Source organism: Empidonax traillii, unplaced genomic scaffold (genome assembly GCF_003031625.1).
Source record: "Empidonax traillii isolate 1590-97213 ecotype Southwest subspecies unplaced genomic scaffold, ASM303162v1 scaffold116:size1738432, whole genome shotgun sequence".
In the NCBI taxonomy this organism is placed as follows: Eukaryota; Metazoa; Chordata; class Aves; order Passeriformes; family Tyrannidae; genus Empidonax; species Empidonax traillii.
This window is the reverse complement of record NW_020955309.1, coordinates 45,444-69,152: the sequence shown is the minus strand read 5'-3', so window position 1 is coordinate 69,152 and position 23,709 is coordinate 45,444. Positions and strand designations below refer to the sequence as shown.

General features: G+C 39.5%; 1 protein-coding gene across 1 annotated transcript; it reads left to right on the top strand.

Moving 5' to 3' along the window:
* The first annotated feature begins 1,488 nt into the window (after positions 1-1,488).
* Positions 1,489-22,047, top strand: PRRC1 (proline rich coiled-coil 1). The gene is made up of 9 exons (XM_027882983.1): positions 1,489-1,617; positions 6,889-7,002; positions 10,002-10,401; positions 11,600-11,759; positions 12,784-12,886; positions 15,687-15,850; positions 17,258-17,361; positions 18,219-18,321; positions 21,262-22,047. The coding sequence occupies exons 2-9, from the start codon at positions 6,909-6,911 to the stop codon at positions 21,469-21,471; spliced, it is 1,338 nt and encodes a 445-aa protein (XP_027738784.1). The 5' UTR covers positions 1,489-1,617; positions 6,889-6,908; the 3' UTR covers positions 21,472-22,047.
* The last annotated feature ends 1,662 nt before the right edge of the window (positions 22,048-23,709 follow it).

The following is a 23,709-nucleotide window of genomic DNA, read 5'->3' as shown; positions in this document are numbered from 1 at the left end:
TATAGTCTAACCAAATCATTGGTTGAACCCAGCTGGCGGGATGGAGCTCGCGAAACAAGGACCAATATCGAGGGAGCCCACGAAATGGAACCCAATAAAGAAATCAAGAGACTTAAGGGGTGGAGACAAAAGGGGGGTATAAAAGATGGACCGTTGGTTTGTCACGGTGCAGACCGTTGGTGGAACAAGGGTTTCCTCCGGTCGCCCAGCATGCTGTTTTGCTTACCTGCCTTCAATAAATTTCTTTTACATTTTTTAAATTATCTCTAGTCTATTGACTATAACAAAGGGGCCCTGGTGTCTTGTCAAGGCTGCAAGATTCAAGAGGACTATTTAATTCTCCTCCTTCCCCCCTTGCCATAGCCAGGGAAGGAAAACAAAGAAGCTCTTTGTGTCAATGGTGCTGATGGTGCCCAGATGGCAAGGAAGGCCTATGGCATCTGGCCTTTATGGGGAATAGTGTGGCAGCAGGACCAGGACCATCCCCCTGTGCTGGGCGCTGCTGAAGCACTTCCAGTCCCGGGGCAGTTCCGGGACCCCCAATTCAGGGGAGACATTGAGGGGCTGGAGTGTGTCCAGGCAAGGGAAGGGAGCTGGGGAAGGGTCTGCAGTACCAGGAGCGGCTGAGGGAGCTGGCAGGGGCTCAGCCTGGAGAAAAGCAGGCTCAGGGGAACCTTCTCGCTCTCTGCCAATCTCTGATAAGAGATTATGGCCAGGTGGTGCCAGACTCTGCTCCCAGAAACAAGACACTGGACCCAGGGGACAAAGCCTCAAGCTGCACCAGAAGAGATTTAGGTTGGAAATCAGCAGCAATATCTTCTCAGACAGGATGATTAAATATGGGATGATTAAAAATGGGCTGGCCAGGGAAAGAGGGGAGTCCTCGTCCCTGAAGATCTCTAAGGATTAAACACTGGACGTCTTTAATAGTCTGGACCACTCAGTGCCGTAGTCCACCTGACCAGATCAAGGATATCAGAGCTTTCTGCCAACCTGATTCCGTGGATTATGTGACCACAAATACTTTTAACTGAACTACACTTTAAATCTCTCTAAATAGAAATCTAGATAGGGTGCCTCGAAATTCTTCAAGGCTGCGAGGCTTAACCGCATCAAGCAATTTGCTCTTCAAGACCGCCCCTCCTCCTCACCGCCAACGTGGCACTGAGGGCGTCCCGCCCGCGCCGCCATTTTATGCATGGGCAGCGAACTCTGCGGTGGGTGCCGGGGGGGGGAGGGGCGAACTCCCCTGCGTGGGGCCGATGGACTCGTCGGTGCCGCGGAGCCGCTGCAGACGTGGCAAGGCGGAGCGGGGGCTGCTGGGAGTTGTAGTTCCCGGCGGCGCCGGGGACATTCCTTCATCCCCGGGACGGGAAAGGCCGCGAAGGTTTATTAAGGCTCGGAAGCGGAAGGAGGCGTCGTGTTGTGGGCCGTCGAGGCAGCCGGCGGGGAGGAGCGGGCGGAGGGCTGGGCCGGGCCGGGCCGGGCGGTGACGGTGGCCGCGCCGGCTGCGGGAGGTGTGGGGGGTGCGGGGCTCCTTCCTCGTGTCCTGGCCCGGCGCGTCGTTCCAGCGGCTCCTGCGCTCCCCGTGCGGACACCGCCGTGCTCCGAGGCGAGGTGAGGGTCGGGGAGAATTCCCGGCGGGATTGTCCCAGTGCTTCTTTGGGTGCCGTGTGTTGACCTGCCCCTGCCTCCCACCGAGCTTTCTCAGGGCTCTCGGGGTGTGTGGGCCCTCAGGGCTGTACTTCCAGCGAGGAATGGGTGTGTGTTCGTCCTGCTAAACCCCCTGTGGTTTCATCCCGAATTTGCCTGACTGGCAGTGGGAATCCTCGCCCTTAGGAATCCCTTTATGTCGTATAGTAGTGGAGGTTCAGGAGACTTATTATTTCCTACAGCGTCGCTGGAAGCGAGTATTTGCCCTTTTTTATGATTGTTTTTATTGTCCCATTAAAAAACATTATTTTTTTTGTGGAGGGAAACACCTCTGAAAGTGTTGCATCGCATCCCATGATACCCGTGCCCTGAATATGATGGCAGTGTGTGTGTGATTGGTGCAGATTGCTGGGATGTATAGGGTTTGTTTGGCAGTTCTTTGATGGTATGGTGTTATCTGATGGTGTTACCTAGTTGTTCAGGGATTCTCCCACTGTGCTCATCTGTAGTTTATGAGCTTTTTGATACTTAAATATTTGGTAAGAGGGGTCGGGGGGATGGACTGGGGCAAACCTGGAGGGTTGGCAGTGGTACAGAGAATATGTGAAAAAAAAATTAATTCTAATTCCGATAATTCCAAAAAGGTTAGGAAGCTTTTAGGCCTGCAAGAGTGACAGGGCAAGGCCAACCCTTATTGTCGCACCACGTATTTCCAGCTGTCTTGGTCTGTGTTAGGTTTCAGGTACACTGGGTTCTGACTGGTGAACAGACTTCTTTGCATGTATGGGTGTTTTTTGTTTGTTGGTTGGTTTTGGTTTTTGTTGTTTTTTTAAAGGTGAAAAGGTAATGAAAGTGTTGTGATTAACATTATGCTATGAGTATAGAATCATAGGATGGTTTGGGTTGGAAAGGACCTCAAAGAGCATCCAGTTCTACCCCCTACCATGGGCAGGGACACCTTCCACTATCCCAGGTTGCCCTAGCCAAATCTTGGACACTTGCAGGGATGGGACAGCCACAGCTTCTCTGGTCAACCTCTGCCAGAGCCTCACCACCCTCACAGGGAAGAACGCCATCCTAATATTTGATCTAACCTTCTTTCAGTTTGAATATTTTTCACTATCTGCTGATAAATACATCAGATTCTGCATTAAACTGTGTTGCAAAACAGTATGTAATCAATAAATTCCACAATTATTTTTTCTTGTGATTTTCTAGCTCTTGGCAAGCTGTGAAGTGCCATCGTTAACTTGGACAAAGCTCAATTTAAACAGAGCCTCAAAATAAAGAGTACACAGCAGTGTTTACCTGGTGCAATCAGCTCCATTATCAGCTGGAGAAAAGTTGACTTAGCTTCAGTTCTCTACTATAAAGCATTAATCAGGAAAGCTTAAGTTACGTGGCACTGCTGCTGAGACCGCCTCAGTTACAAGTCAAGGGATCAGCTCACACACAGGTGCATTGTGACAGCTATAAAGACTTCAAATACTCAGAATATATACAACAGGTATAGAGAGTTCTGGGGATTTGGTTTGGTTTTTTTTTTTAAATTTGTTTTGTCCCTCTCTTTAAGGCTTTGGACTTTGGAACAAGTCATTTAACATGAGGTGATTAAACCAATGATCCCTCTATGCCTTTCCTTTGGTTTGGTGAGACTTGGTGTGCCCTCAGCAATCTTTCTCTGTTCTGCTGACCAGAGGCTGAAAGAAAATGTATCCCTGACTTTGTGCTCACCCTTTCTAAAGTAGAAAAAACAACCTAAGGGATTTTGTGGGTGAAACTTAACATACTCACAATTCTTGCTCTGTTTTGGTTTGATTTTTTATAAGAGAGTTGTTGTTTGTGTGATGTCAGCTTGACTCCCTCGCTGACAGCTGAAGGTGCATCATTTGTTTTTTTGTGAGGAGTTTTTGTTAGCAGGAGCACCTACTGAAGTAGAGGAAAGGGTTAATTAAGGATGACTGAAAATACAGCCTCATTAAAAATTCTCAGGTATGGTTGATTTCTAGATACTGTACTTTTATCCATATGAAATTTGCTAATCCCCAATTGTAAGTAATGTTATCATTAGCTGTGAATTTCTGCATTTTAGAGTAATAACCTGAAGAATGCTTTTGAAGTGTGGTTATGTCATGAAGATTATTGCAAAATATTAGCAGAAATGTAATTACTTCCTATTAAACTAAAGTGAAAAGATGAATAATTTGCCAGTGAAGCCTGGTCTCTAAATCAAATTATTTCATTCCTGCTTTTTAACATGAGCCCTGTCAAGATTTTCAGTCAGAGCTGTACTCTCATTTTCTGTTGAGTACACAAAGGCCTTGCCTTTCAGGAATTAGGTTAATGGCTGAAATTTGGTTTTAGGTTAATGCATGAGGTTCAGGTGGTGAAAATCAGTAAAAGTAGTTAATGACAGATAGAAGTTTGGATTTATTTTCTTTGTGTTATGTGGGGGTTTAACATCATCTCTGTAATGTCTTCATTAGTACCGAAGGGGTTACTCTTTTAACCAAATAATTGATCAAAGCCTAACAAAATTCATGCTTCTACTTCTTAAAGGGATTGTTTTAAGGATGATTGGAAATGTGAGTTTTCTGTATTTCTCTCTCTCGTGTCCCTTCTTTTTTACTGCCATGTAAGCATAACGTAAGATCTTCTCCTGCCAAAACGTGGTGAGACGGTTAAATTTGTGAAATCAATTTATCATCACAAATCACTAGATGGCAGTACTGATGTTATTTTCACCTAATTCCACGTGCTTCACTGTGCCTGTTCTCCGGATTTCTCCTTTGCAGGTTTGCAAGGAGGGACAAAAGTCACTTCCTTCAGAAGTTAGGCTGAGTTTTCTTGTTTTCAGGTCCTACTTGTTGAAAATCTTGTGTCTGTGGCTTGAGTTATGAGGAATTATTACTATTACTTCTATTTTTTCTCCAAATCACTAAAAGAGAGTTCCAGTTATATCTGTTTTCTACTTTGCTTTTACATATTCCCAAGTCATGTTGTGTTGGTTTTTTTTTTTAATTATTTACCTTTTTTTCATGCAGCACGTGCAAACTACAACTGACTTAAGCTGAGAAATCAGTATATAGAAAGCTGTTATTTGTGCAGGCTTGTTATTAGTCAAGGCTTAACTTAAGTCAACTCCATGTGATTATTTTTTATCATATTTTATCATCTGACATTATTTCTGCACATTTGGGATTACTGATTCTGTTCTTCACCTTTCTCATTGCTAAGGTAATTGTGAAAAGCAACTACAGAATAATTTACATTTCTGCTAATTCCTGATTTTTCATATGTGACTCAGCTGACTTCTCGTGGGTTCCCCCTTGTCTCCCACCCCTGCCCAACCAGTGTAATAACTTTCTGAAGCTTTACAGCATCTTTGCGCAGAGCTGCTTTGTGGAACTTTTTCAGTCGTTCTGCATGTTCGCAGAATTTATTTTAAGTGGGAAGCACCTCTCAGCAGTTTTTAATCATGGCATTAGGTGTAATCTAACAGCAGATTAGAAGAGCCTTGATAAAATGTTTCTGGGTTTTGGTCAGTGATTCTTTTAATTGCACAGTGGAAAATTCTTCCTTGCTTTGCAGTGTCTAATTGGAAAAGAATGACTTCAGAAATACCTCTGTGTGCAGGAATGTAAACTTCTGTAGATTGATTAAAATAAAGAAACTTAATATTGCAAGTTCTTCCACTTGGTGAAGTTTAATGAAAGACTTTGCTGTTCCTTTTGAATTGGTGGTGAGATGTAGTCATTCTTCAAGGACAGTCTGTTTCCCGCCAAACAATTATTGACCCTTTCATCCCATGTGAAAAAAAAGGCGTAAAGTGAATTAGAGATCCTCAGTACCTAAAATCCATCCATCATAAGAATTTTCATTAAGTGCTGCACATAAGCCATGTTTACTTTTTTTCTGAGGCTGGTCTCAAGCTTTGAATCTTAAATCACTTAATTTGAATTATACTGGTTTGTCAGAGGGACTGTAGTTTCTCCTGTGTGCTTTTGATGCTTTCATTTGGTTTTGGAACTCTTTGAGCACCTGTCAAGGCTGACATTGACATCCTGCTTTCTAGATTTTTCAATATGGTAATAACAGTAACTTTTCTTCCATACTAGAGTAGGAGTTGTATATACATTTAAAACAACAATGAGGTATTGAGGGACTTTTTGTTTTGTTTTTGTAAAGAGAGGAAACCGCTTGTATTTTTGTAAGTGGAATTCTTTTTTATATGTATATGAGTATTTTTATTCAACATGTTATCTAAGCCTTTTCCTCTGTAAATTAAAGGGAATAAGCTATCAGTCCTCAGTAGCCACTGATTTAATGGATATGGTGGAAAATGTTTCAGCCTATTTTTCATATATATAATTCCTTTATACAGGATTTTTATTTCATTAAAACTTCCTTAAGAACTGCTGCTTCAGGGAGCGGTGCAAATCATCGCTGTCTAGTTTACCAGACTCATGAGGAAGCCGGGTTTTGATAAGCTGTCTCTGCCCTGAAAAATAAAAATCACCTTGTATTCATGAAAATCTTAATTTTGCATCTCTCCTTTTCTTCTAAGGCCATGTACTTTAATTTAGGGTTGTTAAGTAAAGCATATAACTCTGCTTTTCTAGAAGTAATGTATTTTAAAGGTTTACTGTGTTAAAAGATGCTTCCAATGTAAACTGGCCTTCACAATAAAACCCAAAGCTTTCAATTAACTTTCACTTCTGATAACATCACCAGGGAAGGGTGGTATTTAGATTTTACAGGAATAGGCTGTACTGGAAAACTTGTTCAGTATAACTTAATGTCACTGTCATTTTATTCACACTGGAAGTAGCAGGTCCTGGTCTGGGTTACTACAGCTCAACAATGCAGCAAAATACTACCCTATAGTTAAGTTTTTCCTGGTTTTTATGATGTGTCATTATTTTTTTGTTTTTACTCTTACAAGTACTACCGGTATATGTTGGAAGCAGTAGCTGGGCATGCACAGTAAGGTTTTTAGAAAGAGGCCTGCAGTTTGGGACAGTATCACAATCTTAAAAATAAAGGGAAAATACAGGAGAAATGAGACAGGATGGATAATTGTATCCTTGAGATAAGTCAGGGTTTTTTTTGCAGAGTTGGTATTTGAGTTACTTGATAAGTTCATGGATGTAAATAACTGTGTTGTGGCCTTTGCATTCTAATTTAAAATCTTTCCCCTTTTTTCTCAAGATACTTTTGTTTTTTCTATCACAGCTTTGTGTAGCTGAAGGAAAATGATGGAAGAGAGTGGAATAGAGACAACTCCACCTGGCACACCCCCACCAAGCTCAGCAGGGGCTGATGCTGCTACAACACCTGTGTCATTAGGTACAGAAATGTTTATTCGTGTCTCTTGAACCACTGCAATTAATACAAAAACATTGCAATCAGCATAATTACAGTTCTCTTCTCCAGGCTACTTGGAAGAATTTAAATTGTTTTTTAATCATGGAAGTGTGCTCCTTCTCATACATGCATTTGACACAGAGAATATTTTAAACGTTTTCTAATTCTTGAAACTATTTTATGAAATCACTTGTGTTTTTTAAGGATACAGGGCCAGGGAAATAATACCTTCCACTACAGTGCACAGTTAGATGAGCAGGATAGTAGGGAATTAAAAATGAAACAGATTTACAGTCCTGTAGAGGATAGCGGTAAAACTGGATAATCATTTGGATTTTAATATTCATAGAATCGCAGATTGGTTTGGATTGGAAAGGACCTTAAAGGCCATCTTGGAATGGGCAGAGACACGTTCCATCGGACTAGGTTGCTCCAAGCCCCGTCCAACCTGGCCTTGAATGCTTCCAGGGATGGGGCAGTCACAGCTTCTCTGGGCAACCTGTGCTGGGACCTCACCACCCTCACAGGGAAGAATTTCTTCCTAATATCTGACCTAAACCTGCCCTCATTCAGTTTATAGTCATCACCCTTTGCCCTATCACTACATGCCCATGTCAGAAGTCCTTCTCCAGCCTTGTTTGGGTTCTGGAAGATGCTATAAGGTCTCCCTTATTGTGGCTGGTAGTCAAAGCATTTTATCAGATTTTTCAAGATTCTGAACACCATATTTGAATACCAGATACTTAATTTTTTGGCACATCTGGTGTTGTTGAGTTAGACTGGTGCAGCGGATCCCAGGCAATTAATTGGGGTGTGGGAAGGAAACGCTAGAACTCTTCCCTCTTTTCCTATCACTATCTGCCCATGTAAAAAGTCACTCTCCCTCTTTTTTATAAGCCCCCCCCTCAAGTAATGAAAGGCTCCTATAAAGTCTTCCCAGAGCCTTCTCTTTTCCAGGCTGAACAGCTCCAACTCTCTCGGACCGTCTCTACAGGAGACTAAAATGGATTTGTCAGCAAACCCTGTTAGAAGATGCATAGAAAACATTGGTGAAGACTTAAAGGAACAAGTATTAGAACAAATTAGAATTGGAACAATTAGAACAAATTCCTAGTGTGTCTCAGTTCTGTTTCAAAATATACAAATAATGTACTGTCAAACACTAAAGGAGGAATATGCTGAGAAAAATCTACCCTCAACAGTAAGACTACGATAATAAAAGCAGTGTTTTTATTAAAATTGTGGAATTCTAACCTCTAACGGAGAAGTTGCTTTTAACTAAGATAATGTGTCCTGGAGTGAGGTTGCAGAGATACCATCAAACATGAAACATATTCACTGCCTCCATTCATAGGGAAGCCATTGCAAAGAAGCTGGAGCCAGGAGTGCACAGAGTGTTATAGGATGTCACCAATGTCATTAATTTTATAGAAATGGTCTTTAAGTAGTAGATTTTTTTTACAGTATTTTGTAATGAGATGGCGGGAGACCATGAAATAATTTTTTGTGTTTCACAATTTGCTGGTCACCATTGGCAAGGTGTTGTAGAGGAGTTGTTGAACTCAGTGTTGACATGAACTTTTTTTTTTACAAAAAGAAGAGTGTTCCAGATTTGCTGATGCTTTCTGTGATGACAAGGGGTTTTCAGCAGTGTGCTACCTAGCAGATATTAGAAAAAAAAAATACACTCGTAATTTGTCCTTTCAAAATAAAGGTGACATTTTAACAAGGAATGATACAGGAGCTGCTTTTGTAAGAAAGTCATGCTTGTGAGAAAGCATTTTGAAAACTGGTATTTGTAAACATTTCCATCATTATACATTCCTGTTTCCAAAACTAGTGCAAGTGTTGCATAAAATCTGTCATGTCTGTACACTTAAACTTGGAAGGAGAATTTCCTGACCTGTGTAAACATCTTCCAAACAGTTTCAGTAGGATTTGAACCCACTTGTTAAATACATGAAAATTCAGCATGTTTATTTTGCAAAAAAACAGTTGATTGACATCAGGGAAGGTGAAAATTTTTTTCTGTCTGCATTTCAGTGAAAACCTGTGCATGATTGATGGTTGGGAGTGGAAAATTAAATAGTAAGATACACCAAACACAGCCAATGATGCACTTCTTCCGTTTTGATCAGTGTGAGGTATCTTCTCCAGCCATGGTGGCTCTTAAAGCCAAGTATCAAAATAGTCTGAACACAGAACCAGACCTTCAAGTTGCTGCATCATGAGGTGTTAAACCAATAGGTAAAAACTGAGATTTCTTCAGTGGCACTGCTCACACTAAAAAGCTACTATCAGTAATTGTCTTATATAGTATGTTAATAATTATTCATTTACTGTATTGAGAATATATTAATAAAAGAATTTTTAATGGAAGCAGAAAAGTTTTTGTACTGTTAAAAAAATTGTTTTCATCCATCTTCATCTCACCTTTTTTACATTTTTGTAAATACAATTTTTTTATGTTTATAACATATTAGTGCAGTGATATATGTAAATAAATTTTCATAGGCAAGTTCTCAAAATTTTTTTACTGTTTGTGGTAAAGTGTGGAGATTTGCTGACTGTGATTGATGTTTAAGCTGAGGCCATTAAGATGCTTAAGCTGATCCAACATCTTACTGCTATCAAAAATGATAATTTCTGCTCTTCTGCCTTAGTTTATTCTGGAAGATGAGAGTGTCCTGTGTTGTTGATTAGGCAGTCACTCAGAAAGAACAGTACTAGCTAGAAATTTGGGGCAGATTACAGCTGCTCTAAATTAATTTTTTGAAGCTTGTGACAAATAGGGTCATGCAAGAAAAATAGATGTGTCTTACAAAGATTCTGTCAGCAAAGGTTGAGTGAACTGGTGGTGTATGAAAACTCAAGCAAGACTAAAATTAACATTTTGACTAGGTCAAAATTTACTAGTGAAATATCTGAACAATTATATAACTGAAGGCTTAGCATTTCTAAATTTTTTTTTTTTCCCACAGCTTTGTCCAGTCCCCTTTCTAAACCAGGCGTGTCCTCTTCTCCTGCATATTCACCACCCTTGCCAGCTGGATCATCTTCAGTTCCTCCTCCTCTTCCTTCCGCTCTGATGACTTCGTCTTCTCTCCCACCTGTGCCTCCTGCAACGGTTTCTTCTCTTGCACCATCTCAAGGTCCTGCCCTACCTCTTGCTTCCCCTTTAACCTCTAGTACCTCTGTGTCCCAGTTCTTTGGTCCTTCTGCATTAAGCTCTACTGCTGGCGCTGGCCTTCCTGCACCTCCCACTGGTCCCCCCATTTCAGGATTTTCCATGTCTTCAGCCTATGATATCACCAGGGGTCATGCTGGTCGAGCACCACAGAGCCCACTGATGCCATCATTTTCTGCACCTCCAGTCACAGGTAACTCTCCGTTTATGATTTCTCATTTGTGAGGCAGGATGAGTGGTATCCTGGGTGGCTTTTTTTACATCCTCTGCAACTTCAGCTTCTTAATTGTTATAGGTATTCTTAATTAGCATAGTAGCACTCAGAAGAAGGGATAATAGCATTTAAAATACAGTCATGGTCCAGGACAGCGAGTCCATTTTAATGGTGTTCTGGTAGTGTTCAGGTTCACAGAAAAATCTTCGAGAACTTTATTTTTTGTTAACTTGCACAGGAAAGCCTTGCTGAACATACATACATACATAGCTTTTGTCTAGCACAGAGAGAACCACCTTCACCTGTTTTATTTCCCCAGAATGGTATATCTCAGGTGCAGTTCCATAACATTCAGGGTTTTGTTCTCAAAATCTATCTACAACAAGCTGTCCATTGTATGACGCCAGTCTTTTCTATTGTTTCTAGTCACTAAATTGCATTAGGACAGCTGAAAACACGTACCTTCCATGAAAACAGTTGGTGTGGTTGCTAAACTGATGTCATTTTAAGCTAGTGGAGTGGCATGGAAACTTCGTTGTCAGCTGCATTTAGGCAGGCTTTTACTGTTAATGGTGATACCTCTTTTAAGTAGTCTGTATCAAGAAAATGTCTAAAAAGAGCTATCAGTTGTGCAGTGTAAAATAAAAATAACTACTGATTAAGGCTGGTTAAAACTGGCAAAGGCTCACGCGTTATTTTTCTACTCTATTTTATTTTGCTTTCCTTTGAAATATGTAAAGCTTCCTCCTTTTTCTACTGGTACTAATTGCCACCACTCAGTGTTAGAAAATTTCCTACTTCTCTTATTGTATGAGAACATTTCTATCTCTTTGTTTAGGAAGTAACACCTATTACTCTCTTTGTTCTATGGAGGGTTTATTATGCAAATTTGAAAACAATGAAAATAACTTTTAAATTAAACAATGATTTTTTTTTTTGTCTTATCAAGTTAGCTTTGTACATAATGTACAGCAGTCTCAGTTCTTTTAGCAGATATTGTTGAAGTAATTTTTAACAAGCAGAATTGTTCTGGGACCTTCAAGAAGTGAAGTGAATCAGCCCAGTATTCTTCTGTTCTTCCTGCAGTTTTCCTGTCAAACAATTACACATTGCTACAATATAACAAATTAACTGCAGTAAAATAAGCGAACACTTGTGTTTTATTTGTCCACCTTACTAGGTGTTTTAGATGATCCCATCTCTCAACAAACAACTTTCTCATCATCTTTGTCTCCTGGGAGTGGCTCTGCAATCACTTTTCCTGAGGAGCATGAAGACCCCAGAGTATCTACTGCCCATGGTGGAGCACCTGCTGGAGGGCTGTGGGGGTTTATAAAGGTATGGGGCTTTGTCTGTTACCTTCATGAGGAATTACCATTTTCTACTGAGTATAATAAAACGTCTTTTTTTTTAAATACGTGTTGGTACAAATCCTGTCTATTTTCCAGTCTCATGTACAAGGTGGCTGTTTTTAGTACTGATGTTTGCTGAAACTATGCTTTTGCTCTTCCTCTGTATAGAAGCAAAGGGATTAGACAAATGGCAGATGTTCTAGGTTAATTTTAGTCCTGTGGTAGAAACATACACATATGTATCAGGTTCTGTCACATGTTCTTAAGTCAGATGAAGTTTTAGAACCTCTGTAAGACGTGAAAAGTAATTTTTACTTCACAATAACTGGATGCAGAAGGTGGTGTTTTACCTCGCCTGAATGCTTTGCATATCACATTTATAACTTCCTAATTAACTGAGTTTGATCTCTATGGGATGCAACCCATGCTTGTTCTATAACATATAACATATTCTGTAACAGGTCTTTTTTCAAAGATGGGCAAACTACATATTTTCTCAATCACAAGTGTCTAAGATACTTTGTAAGATTATTCTGCTAGAAGTTTAGCTGCATTGTGGTTCACAGTATGATGGTAAATTCATGTTTTGCATTGGTATAAAAGTGTGGATTATTTCTTCCTGTTTGTGTTCAGCAGATGAACACATTAAGGCATCTTCCATAGGTAGAAGCTGCTCAGGAACCATCTGTATAATGACTGTTCTAGTTAGGCAGCCAGGTTGCTAATTGGAGAAGCACTGCTTGGCTTTGCAAGACAATGGGGCTGTTTCTTCATTAAGGCAGAAGGTAATATTTAAACTTCATGTTGTAACTGAAAAGCTGTGATAGTCATATCACACAGTGTTTGTGCTGAGTTATGACATACAACAAGCCATTACAAAGTGTAATGGTTAGAAACACACAAAGCAGCTTGGTAGTTTTTGTTTATTTCTTTTTAACTGTAACATTTTTCATTGCGGGAGGCGGGGAGAAAACAGAATATAATATGGAAATGTATTTGCTTAAATTTAGGGTGTAGCTGAGAATCCCATGGTGAAGTCTGTTCTTGATAAAACCAAATATTCAGTGGAGACCATGATCACAACACTGGATCCTGGCATGGTTCCCTATATCAGTAAGTGTTTATGACAAACCATTGGGTATTGCATATAAGTGCTGGAGAAGTCAATATAATAGTACACTACTTTTCTACTTGAAATGTAAAAGCATTTCAATTGCATCTTGAAAATGAACAGGTGGTATTCACCATTTTTTTATTTTACTGGATTCCATTGCATCTCACATATAAGCTGACCTGAGATTTCTGCTTTGTTGAAATGGGGAAGCAAGGGGCATTCATTTATACAGGGTGATGGTGTGGTTTTTGTTTTTCTTGGCATGGCTTTTTTTTCCTTCTAGTAGTCTGATAAACAGTCCTTCTCCTTAGGTGTACAGCTCTGGGTCTGCCTATAAATGAAGCTGGTCAGGAAACCGCCAAGACTGAGAAGAAACCATTAAAATGATTTTAAAAAAAAAAAAAGTGTTGGTTTTCTGAGCTGTTTTTTTTTCAGCTGGGCCTAATCTATAACCCAGTGATTACATTGCTGCAGTGCAAAGCTGCAGTGCAAAGCTGCAGTGCAAAGCTGCAGTGCAAAGCTGCAGTGCAAAGCTGCAGTAAATGTTGCTTAAATACAGTTTGGCAAACTGTATTTAAAGTTTCTACTGCAGTCATGACTATCCCTTTGTAATGTGTCAGTATCCTGTGTAGTTTGACACAGTATTTCTTGACAGATCAACTTTATTTAGAGGACAAATTATTTCTAAGAAAATGCTTTGCTTGTAAGATTCAGGTCTAGTAAGCTAATTCAGTAGTTATCTCAAAGTTCTTTAAAGTCCTGTTGGAAGGAAAAGCATCTGTATACATCTTGGACAACTTGGATATTTATCTGCTGCATTGTTTTTGTAGTTGCAGTTGTGGAAATAGGGCAGAGATTCCTATGTACTTCCTTGTAGAAATGTATTCTGGCATCAACAAAAACCATGTCCCCAACAACAAATGGTCCCAACTTCTCTCTGCTCTCTCTCTGTTACTGTAGTGCCAAAGAAATGTCATCTTCCTCATGCCAAAACCTGAAATTACCAAAACGTTTGGATGAGGTGGTTGAAGTTATTTTTTTTTTTCCATCCAAGCAAATAGTATTTCTGTAGTCTCTTTCTTGAAAAGAGCTGAACGGTTTTCACTGGCACATTGTGAAGACGTCATTTGAGCCGTGCACCTGGAATAGACAATTTCTGTCTGCTTAGGAGATAGTCACCTTGTAAGCATAAACATCAATGTTTTATAACAAAAGATGTCAGGAAATCTTAAATTGAATGTGTAAATGTCATTTCAATTTATAATACACAGTGAAATTTCACAAGCAAGTGTCAGAGCTTTACTTGATATGACAATTCTGTCCCTGATTTTACCAGGGTGTACCTAGTTCTTATATTTTAGATTTTAATATTTCCATATTATCCTAATGTGTGGCAGGTGTTACCACAAATGTTTTCATTTAATGCATGTAATATCTTTCTTCCACTTTTGTAGTAGTATCTGTGATGAACAAAGATATGCTTTTGCTATTTGATAATCCTCAGTACAAAAGAACATATTCTGTATTCTCCATCTAAAAATGGGGCACAGTTACCATTCTTAGTGTTGTTATGCAGTAATTTACTAGATCTTTTATGGATTAGTTTTTAGCTACATTAAAAGCTCTTTAACAGTATTTCTGTTCCTGGGCACTCAAACAAGGCTAACTTCAGTAAATACCTGCAGTCATTTTTAAGCATTTGTTTAATTATATCAAATTCATTTTTATCCTGAAGGAATCCATGAAAAAATATACTCTCAACTATTTTTTAATCCTGTAGTTACCCAGTGTTTAAAACAATTGCCCAAAGTTCAGTGATGTGTACATTCACTTCCATTCAGTAAAGCAATTGATAAATAAAAAGTTAAAAAATTACCCCCAAAAAACCCAAATGGTATGTTTTACTACTATTCTGGCATATCTCTGGTGATTCTTCATAAAAATAAGATGATTCCTGTAACTGAGGTCTGCTGAGTAATATGAACCAAGGAGTAGTAAATTGTTGTTTTCTTTGAAATTTAAGCTTTGCATTTACCATTGTCAGTGGGGGAAATTTTGCTGTGATAGGCAGACGTGAGGTATGATTGAGCTCATCAGTCTTTTGTACTAGTTTTTAATTTCTTTTAATTCTTGAATTGTTTTGTTTTATTGTAAAAAAGCTTAGTGAAAACTCCTGCTTCTTTATGGAGATATCCCCTGTTGGAAAACATTTAGAACTGTGTACAAGTTTTTGGTTCTATAGATATTTAATATCAAAAAACAGGATAAAGTGTTAGGGAGGAAGACAACCCATAAAATTATACTGAAGTTTATGCTCCAAGGACAACTAAAAAGTAATATGAGCCTTTCTTTTGCAAATGATGTAATTTGATAGCTGTTCTGGATTTTATGACCTGCGTCTGTGTTTGTCATTCCTTTCATAAGGAAGAGTTTGTGTGTGACACCAGCATTCCTTACTGCTTCCCAGAACACCAACACATGCTTAGAAATGGATGCTATTTTCCTGAATCTCCATAAATTGTCATCTTATATGGGTGCTGTGGTTTCTTTCAGATACTGAACAACTTTCAGTTCCTGTTGTCTCTCTTTCATCTGTGCTTCACTTACCTGTTCATCCAACTTTTACTTCCTAACCTAAGTTACTTCTGCTTCATGAAATAGCTACTGTGCATTGCATGAGAAAGAGGAGAGCAGCTGAAGAATACTGTTGAGATGGAGAATGTATTTGACCTGTAACAGTGGGAATGGGGAAAAATACATGCACATGTGTATTTTACGGATTACAAAATTATTTTACAGGAACTGGGGGAGAACTGGACATAGTAGTCACTTCTAAGAAAGAGGTAAAAGTGACAGCAATACGGGATGCCTTTCAAGAAGTCTTTGGAATGGCTGTTGTTACTGGAGAGGCTGCACAGTCTAACATTGCACCCCAACCTGTGGGCTATGCTGCAGGTTTAAAAGTAAGTTGATTTTTAACAGTACCCAAGTACCACCAACACAGAGATTCACGCAGAGGAATAGATAAAGTGGAAGTTAGGTTGGGGGATAGGTGAACATTTTCTTCTGTGGTTTGTTGTTGGTTTTGTTTTGTTTTAGGGTTTTGGTGGTTTTTTTTGTTTGGTTGGTTGGTGTTTGTTTGTTTGTGGTTTTGGCGTGTGTGTTTGTTTGTTTTGTTGTTGTTTTGAGAGGGCTTCGAGTTCTGTTGGTTTGGGTTTTTTTCCCATCTGAATCATCAGACCAGGGTAGAGCTGTTTGTTGAAAGGTTTTCTGGTTTTTTGCAAAGACATTCACAGCAAGTTAAGATTATTTATGTCAGTTTTCTTACAGTGTCATTGGTTGCCATCGCATCTTGTGTGCATTGTGATATTTCTGTAGTTTAAAAGTACATCAGGCATTTTTGAATAGTCTGTTACTACCAAATCATGTTGGGAATGTTAGAAATTAGAAGATTCTTTGAGACTGAATTGCCTCCCTGATAATTCTGTAGATCAAAGATAGTTTGATCAACACTTGGCAGGGATCATCCCAAACAGATCTATGTTCTATTTGAAAAGTAATTCACTGTGTGGCTTTGCAGGCTGCTGTGCTGCCCCATATGAAGGGTTAGCAAGGGTTTGGCCAACAGCTAAAAATCTTGAAAACAGCTATCTAGCACTGTGTTTATTAAATGTTAGCAAAAACTCATGAAAAAGGAAGTATTTTCCTGTGACTGTGTTCATGTTTGCAGCAGAGTAAAGCCTGTTCTCACAGCAGTATATTAGCTGATACAGTTGTATATGGAGGTAAAGCAGAATAATGTATATGTTCCTTTACTTCTTTAGCTACTGTAGTGTAGTGGTAGTTATATTTCTATTACAACTTCAGAGTGATAATCGTTTTCAAGTGAATGGTTCCTACTTATTAGTTGGATATGTACCACAACAAATTGATTCTTTGCCTTGGTCTTACAGAGTTACTCCAAAGCACTCAAAAACTCTAAACCCAAGAAATTTTAAGTCACAAAACTGTCAGTGTGAGTATCAGAAATATGCTGATGCTTTCACTAATAGCAAAACTTGGCACAGTTACTGCTTAGGAATTCTTTGCTTGCTGCTCTGGACTTTTTCTTGGAAAACAAAAAACTAAAAATACTTGATTTGTTTTATCATAGTGTTTATTACTGTTTGGGATTCCATTATGGCTTTTCATGGGTTGGATTTGGTTGGTTGTTTTTCCCTAACACTGAAATAAGAGTAATTTTCAAAATCTCTCTTATTTTTTGTTTAACTTGAAAAGTATGTTCCAGAGTTCTTCTGGAATTAATCTAAACATTGTACTGTGTTGTGGTTCAAAGAGAGTGTTGTCTAACAGCTCATGTCACCATTCAGGGAGCACAGGAAAGGATAGACAGCTTGCGTCGGACAGGAGTCATCCATGAGAAACAGCCTGTTGTATCCGTGGAAAACTTCATTGAGGAATTGCTTCCTGACAAGTGAGAACATCAAATATATTCCTGGGGAGTCAAGAATATTCTTTGTTGACTCAAAGGAGTTGGTGACAGTATCACCCTGAGCAGAGGAAAGGAGATGGTCTATCTTCACTGTTACTTCGGCAGATTTTATTTTGGTGATGATGATCAGCTCTTTGTCCGGAAATCTTGAAACTTTTAATATAAAAAAATCATTGTCAGGTTTTTCCAGATTCACAGTATAAAAACACAGTGAAGTTATACCGAACTCAGAAAATTAAGGAGCTACGAAAGCTGGAATTTGGCTATGGTTTGTGCACTCCTGTGTGCATGCTATCTTCTCTTTTTCCTGAAATTGTATCAGAAGGGATATTGGGAGATACTCTGGAAGGGGCAAAAGTGTTTTTCTGAATAAATCATTTAAGAGGTTGTTATAGCATTAGACATGCCAAAAACTCTTCTGAATAGAGAACATGAGTGATAAATATTTTCTTAATTGTTAGGGAAGGTTATTTTAATGAGAAAGATTAAATGAAAATTGCAGCATAATAACTATTGCTAAAGGAGTGTCTCTGCATGCACACCCAACTCCTCAGATTTCTTTGTGTCTTCCATTTGTAATTTTCATATATTTTATATATATTTCTGTGTATATTATGTATTTTACATATATACACATGCACTATAATGTTATATATGAGAAAACTGATATATGCAAATTTTACTTGAAAAATACCAGAACACTTTGAGTCTCATTATTACATTATTACTGCATTTGTAGTCAATTTTGTGAAATTGTCATAATTCAACTGCTAATCTGTTGGTTTTCAATTGAGTGATACTCAGTACTCAGAAATAAAGTAATATGCATGTCATTGCAGGTGGTTTGACATTGGATGTCTGATTATTGAGGATCCAGTTCATGGAATTCACCTGGAAGCATTCACCCAAGCAACACCAGTGCCTTTGCAATATGTTCAGCAGGTGAGTTTTCAGTTTTCTTACCAATTAACAGTAAGATTTAAGTTTTTATTTTATTTATGATGTCAGTTCTTACTGGCAGTTGCTCCACTTGAATGTTTTCATTTATGAAATGAGGATAAAAAAACTGTTTTTGATTCATGTTAATGTATTACCTAAAAATCTTCAGGCATTTATGGCAAAGCATTTCTTCATCAAGGGTCTCATTCTGTGTCACTTTGGAGCACTAGTTTTACTTTCCTATTAAAAAAGAAGAAATACTGACCAAGAAGAAATTAACCACAGAGAATTACTTTCTCTAAAAGGAAATACAAAAATTCCCTATGAGCATATAGACTCCCACCTAAAAGGCAAGGCTGATTTCCTCTTCTGAGTTTGCTATTGTGACAAGGATGTAAAATTTCTGAAATCAAAAGGCTTCAATCTAGGAAATATGGTTCATCCCATTGAAAATAATGTACAGCTCTTAAATATCCCCCGTGGAAGGTTTTCATGAGATGGTTTACATTTATTTGGACACAGGTTGGGATTTATTCCGGTCACTGCATGTCTCCTGACAGCAGATATGAGTCATACATTAATTAACTCTGGTCTGTAAATTTGTTTTAAATAAACGTTTCTGTGAAGAATGTAAAACCAGACTGTTTGGGGTTTGATCCTTAGGGTTTGTTTTCAGAAAACAAATAGTAACTACTATTTTTTTTCAGTAATACCCATTTCAGTAAGAGAGCATTTGTGGGATTGGTTTTAATTCTTATTTTCCTGAGTTCTTGCAACCTTTAAAAGCTGATGAGTGGCAAAATGAGAAATATTGCTCTGTCTCTGTAGTTTTCCAAAATGCTTTTCAGAAACAGTGGAGAAAGACATGAAGCTGTAGGAAAAAATGTGCAAGGGTCCCTTTCAAACCCAAAGTGTTCTGCATATTTTGACAATCCTGTGTTGTTGTAGTTGCACGACAGTAGTTTTAAGAAGGGCAGTGTACATGCACTAGAAACGGACTAATTCAAAATCTGTATGAAGGAGGTGGTTGCCTGTGATGAGCGTAAGACCAGAGGAGTGCGGTGATGTTTCCCCTACTGTTTCCCTTCTGGTTCCACCCTGCAGAATGAGGGGTACAGGTGTCATTCTGTTTACCTGGACTTCTTGACACAGTCCCCCACTCAGAATTGGAGATGGATTCAATGGATGGACTGTTTAGTGGATAAGGAATTGATTGGACAGTCACATCGAGAGGGTCACGGTCAGTGGCTCAGAGTCCTGATGGACATGGATGACCAGTGGTGCCCTCAGGGGTCTGTAGAATTATAGAATCATAGAATAGATTGGGTTGGAAAAGACCTCCAAGATCATCAAGTCCAACCCCTGATCCAACTCCAATTACTATATCATGGCACTAAGGGTCACATCCAATCTCTTTTTAAAAACCTCCAGGGATGGTGAATCCACCACCTCTCTGGGTAGGCCGTTCCAATGCCTGATTACCCTCTCTGTAAAGAATTTCTTCCTAACATCTAACCTAAACCTCCCCTGGCAGAACTTGAGCCCATGTCCCCTTGTCCTGTTGTTGGTTGCCTGTGTTGGTACCAGCGTGGTTTAACATCTTCATTAATGACACAGATGAAGGGACTGAGGGCTCCCTGAGCAGATTTGCAGGTGACACCAAACTGAGGATGCATTGACACACCTGAAGGACAGGGTCATCCAGAGGGACCTGGACAAGCTCCAGAAGTGGCCCCTGAGAGGTTTAACAAGGCCAAGGGCTGGTGCTGCACCAGGGTTGGGGCACCCCCAGGATCTATCCAGGCTGGGGATGAGCAGATGGAGTAGCCCCAGGGAGAAAAACTTAGGGCTGCTGTGGGGGTGAGGCTGGACATGGCCCAGCACAGAAACCCCCATACCTTGGGCTGATCCCACAGTGGAGGCAGCAGGGCAGGGGTGATTCTGCCCCTCTGCCCCCTCAGGGGAGACCCCACCTGCAGAGCTGCCTCCAACCCTGGGGCCCAGCACAGCAAGGACATGGAGCTACTGGAGCGAGTCCAGAGGAGATAGCAAGGTGATCAGAGGGATGGAGCAGCTCTGCTGTGAGGAAAGGCTGGGAGAGTTGGAATTGTTCAGCCTAGAGAAGAGAAGCTTTAGGGTGACCTAATTGTGGCCTTCCAGGGGACTACAAGAAACATGGAGAGAGACTATTTACAAGAGCCTGGGTTGACAGAACAGGAAGGAATGGTTTCACACTGACAGAATGTTTAGCTTAGATACTAGGAAGAAATTGTTACCTGTGAGGGTGGTGAGGCCCTGGCACAGGTTGCCCAGAGAAGCTGTGACTGCCCCCTCCCTGGAAGTGTTCAAGGCCAGGTTGGATGGGGCTTGGAGCAACCTGGTCTGGTGGAAGGTGTCCCTGCCCATGGCAGGAGGCTTGGAACTACATGAGCTTTAAGGTCTCTTCCAATGCAAACCATTCTACAATTCTGTGAAATGACTCTATGTAATCCCTTTGTGATCTCATGGAAATCTCTCAGCCCTTCTTTTCTACCAGGCTCAGCTTTCTCCTTGCATTTGGCTATTTGCCTGCTTTAGAGGGACATTTTAACTGTTTTTAAAGCCTTTGGAGTGTATATATTGCATAAATACATACTATTATTGATTCCATCTGTTGGCTACTTTGTAAGAGAAAACTACCTTCTGATAACAGCAGTATGTCTTTACTCTCAAGCTTTATATTTTAGTTTATACTTTTCAGATGTTGTTTGGATCATGATACAAAGAAATCCAGATAATTTGCTTGGCAAACTATGGGCAGTCTGAAATCTGATTCTGATACCCTTTAATTTGCCATGTAAGTCTGTTGATCTAAGAATGTTCACTTGTGGAAGTTGGTGAAAATAGAAGTAAAACTACTAATTTCAGACTCTCTCAGTAATCCCTTCTCAAAATGTTCCACAGGCCAAGAGTCTCACTCCTCAGGACTATAATCTAAGATGGTCAGGCTTGTTGGTGACCGTGGGCGAGGTGCTGGAGAAGAGTGTCATGAATGTGAACAGGACGGACTGGCACTTGGTGTTCACGGGCATGTCCCGCAAGCAGATGATCTACAGCGCGGCCAAGGCCCTGGCAGGGATGTACAAACAGCAGCTGCCACCCATGAGCGTGTGAGAGGGGCTGGTCTGTCACACCAAGGAGTACTGGGCTTGGTTCTGGAGTTGATGTGAAGGCTACACGCTTTTAATTCTCAGTGGATGCAACATGGATTTGTAATCTTAACTCTAAACTGTTTCTACTTTTGAAGAAGCAAAGGTGATTTCCAGTAGTGGAAGTGAGCAATTGCGGTTTTTAGCTATTAGATGATTTCCAGTATGATTCACAAAGCAGGAAATTGAGACAAATGTATATTTATGACTGGTACAAGTAGCATTACAATTTTTTAAGTGGAACATGCTATGATTTGACACATTAGTAGGCATTTGCTGAGATGCTTTAGTTAGTATACTTTTGAAAGGGGATATCTGTTTAGGTATTTCTATTATATTAATAATATAAACATGTTGACAGCAAAACACGTATGTTATATAGGTGCATTTCAATCCAGAGATACTACCTTCTGTATTACATGTTTTAGTGGGGCACATATTTAGGGGATACTTAACACCTCATGGGTTTGGTGTCTGTATATAGTTCTCAGGAGTGATGCCAAGTAGTTTCTACAGCACATAACAGTGAGGTGCTGAAGAGCACAAATCCATGCCCTGCTAGCTGAAGTCTTTGCTAAATAATTCTGAATTCTCATTTTCTGTGCTGCATCTTTTTTTCTTTTTTTATGTAACAGTAATGAAATTCGTGGCCACAGAAAAATTTTGAGTTGCTTCAGTGAGTTTTAGATCAGGTACTGCATATGCCACATGAAATCATCTCAGCAGTTTCAATAACATCATTTACTCCAGTGCTTCCAAACTTCACATTTTATATGGAATTACATAATTTCTCTTATCTAGTTACAACTGTCAGCAATTTGATTATGGAAAGTGGTGATGTGTGTATCACTTGCTTTGCTAGCCTGGGTTTTCTAAACACTCTGAAGTCTTAAATGCTTTCTTGATGTCATGAGCTCACTGTTTCTCATACAAGTTTTTGGTGGCATCTGATGTTTCTTGTGTCTGTAAAGGCCCTCTATCAATGCTCATGCAGTCTTAAAATCTGTATTTAGAAATATGGAAGTAATTGTGAAGAAAATATTTTGGTAATAACACTTTTTTAAAAAATGAAGAATAAACACTTTCTGTTTGCCTTAAGCAGGTTTTCAGCTTATATTGCTCTGCCTTTACCTTTATTAGATGCTTTCAAAGAACATTTTTATATACCATATACTTGTAAGTCAGCTCATGTTTGTACCCAGTGAAAGTCTATTTCCAAGTAATATATTTGACCTTAATTGGTTTACTCTGTAAAGTAGTTGAATAAATGTTTTCAGCTTTCTACCATCTGCTGGGTCATGTTGTGGGCAATAACAGAAGAGGAATTTCAACAGGTAAGACACTGACATCCTGTTTTAAATTTATATTGAGATCAGCTTAGAAAAGCAGAGACACATTTGGACATGTGACTTTTATTACATGTACTGACAATTCCCAGCTGCTTCATCACTGTAGATACAGCTGCAGAAGCCATTTCTGCTACTTTATGAAGGGGTAGGTTTGTTCGAATATGACTGTCATGAAAAAAGGATCGAGATACACTGTTATACTACCATTTTTTTAAGTGTGTCTCACATAGATGCAGCCAAGTTTTTTGAGTTTGCATTACTTTAAAAGAGATCTACTTGGTCCTTAAACTAAGGTTCTTCAAAATGTTGGAGATGGTTCATTAACTGCACTTGTTGCTGGTTTTTTGTACACTTAAAGTAATGGTTCTTTAAGTCCCCTGTGCATTGCACAATGGCGGGGTTTTAATTGTTGTTGTGGGAAAGGAGCAGAGTAGTGATAAATTTAGGCTGAACTTCACAAGGTATGTATAGGCTGATGAGAGATGGGTGAGCCTTCAGAAATATTAGCACAAGGGTTTTGTATATAGGAAGAATACTGGATTTTTATTGTTTTCTGAGGCTTAAAAATAATTTCAGGACTATGTATATACACTTACATGTATAAGTACTTTGTAGAACAAACACACTGACACGCCCTCTCTGCTTGATTTGATACATGAATTTTAGGAATGGTGTCACAAGCAGGGATTTTGAAGGAGACTGTGACTGGGTTATTGTTAGAGAAAAGCTGAAAATTTAAGTGTGCAGGAACTGTTTTGCATTTTTCTCTAGACTTCGTTTGCACATTCTGATCAGCTTTTTCATTTAGAAAGTGCAGTTATCCCAGTTCTTAGGCTATGCCCTTAGAGACAGAC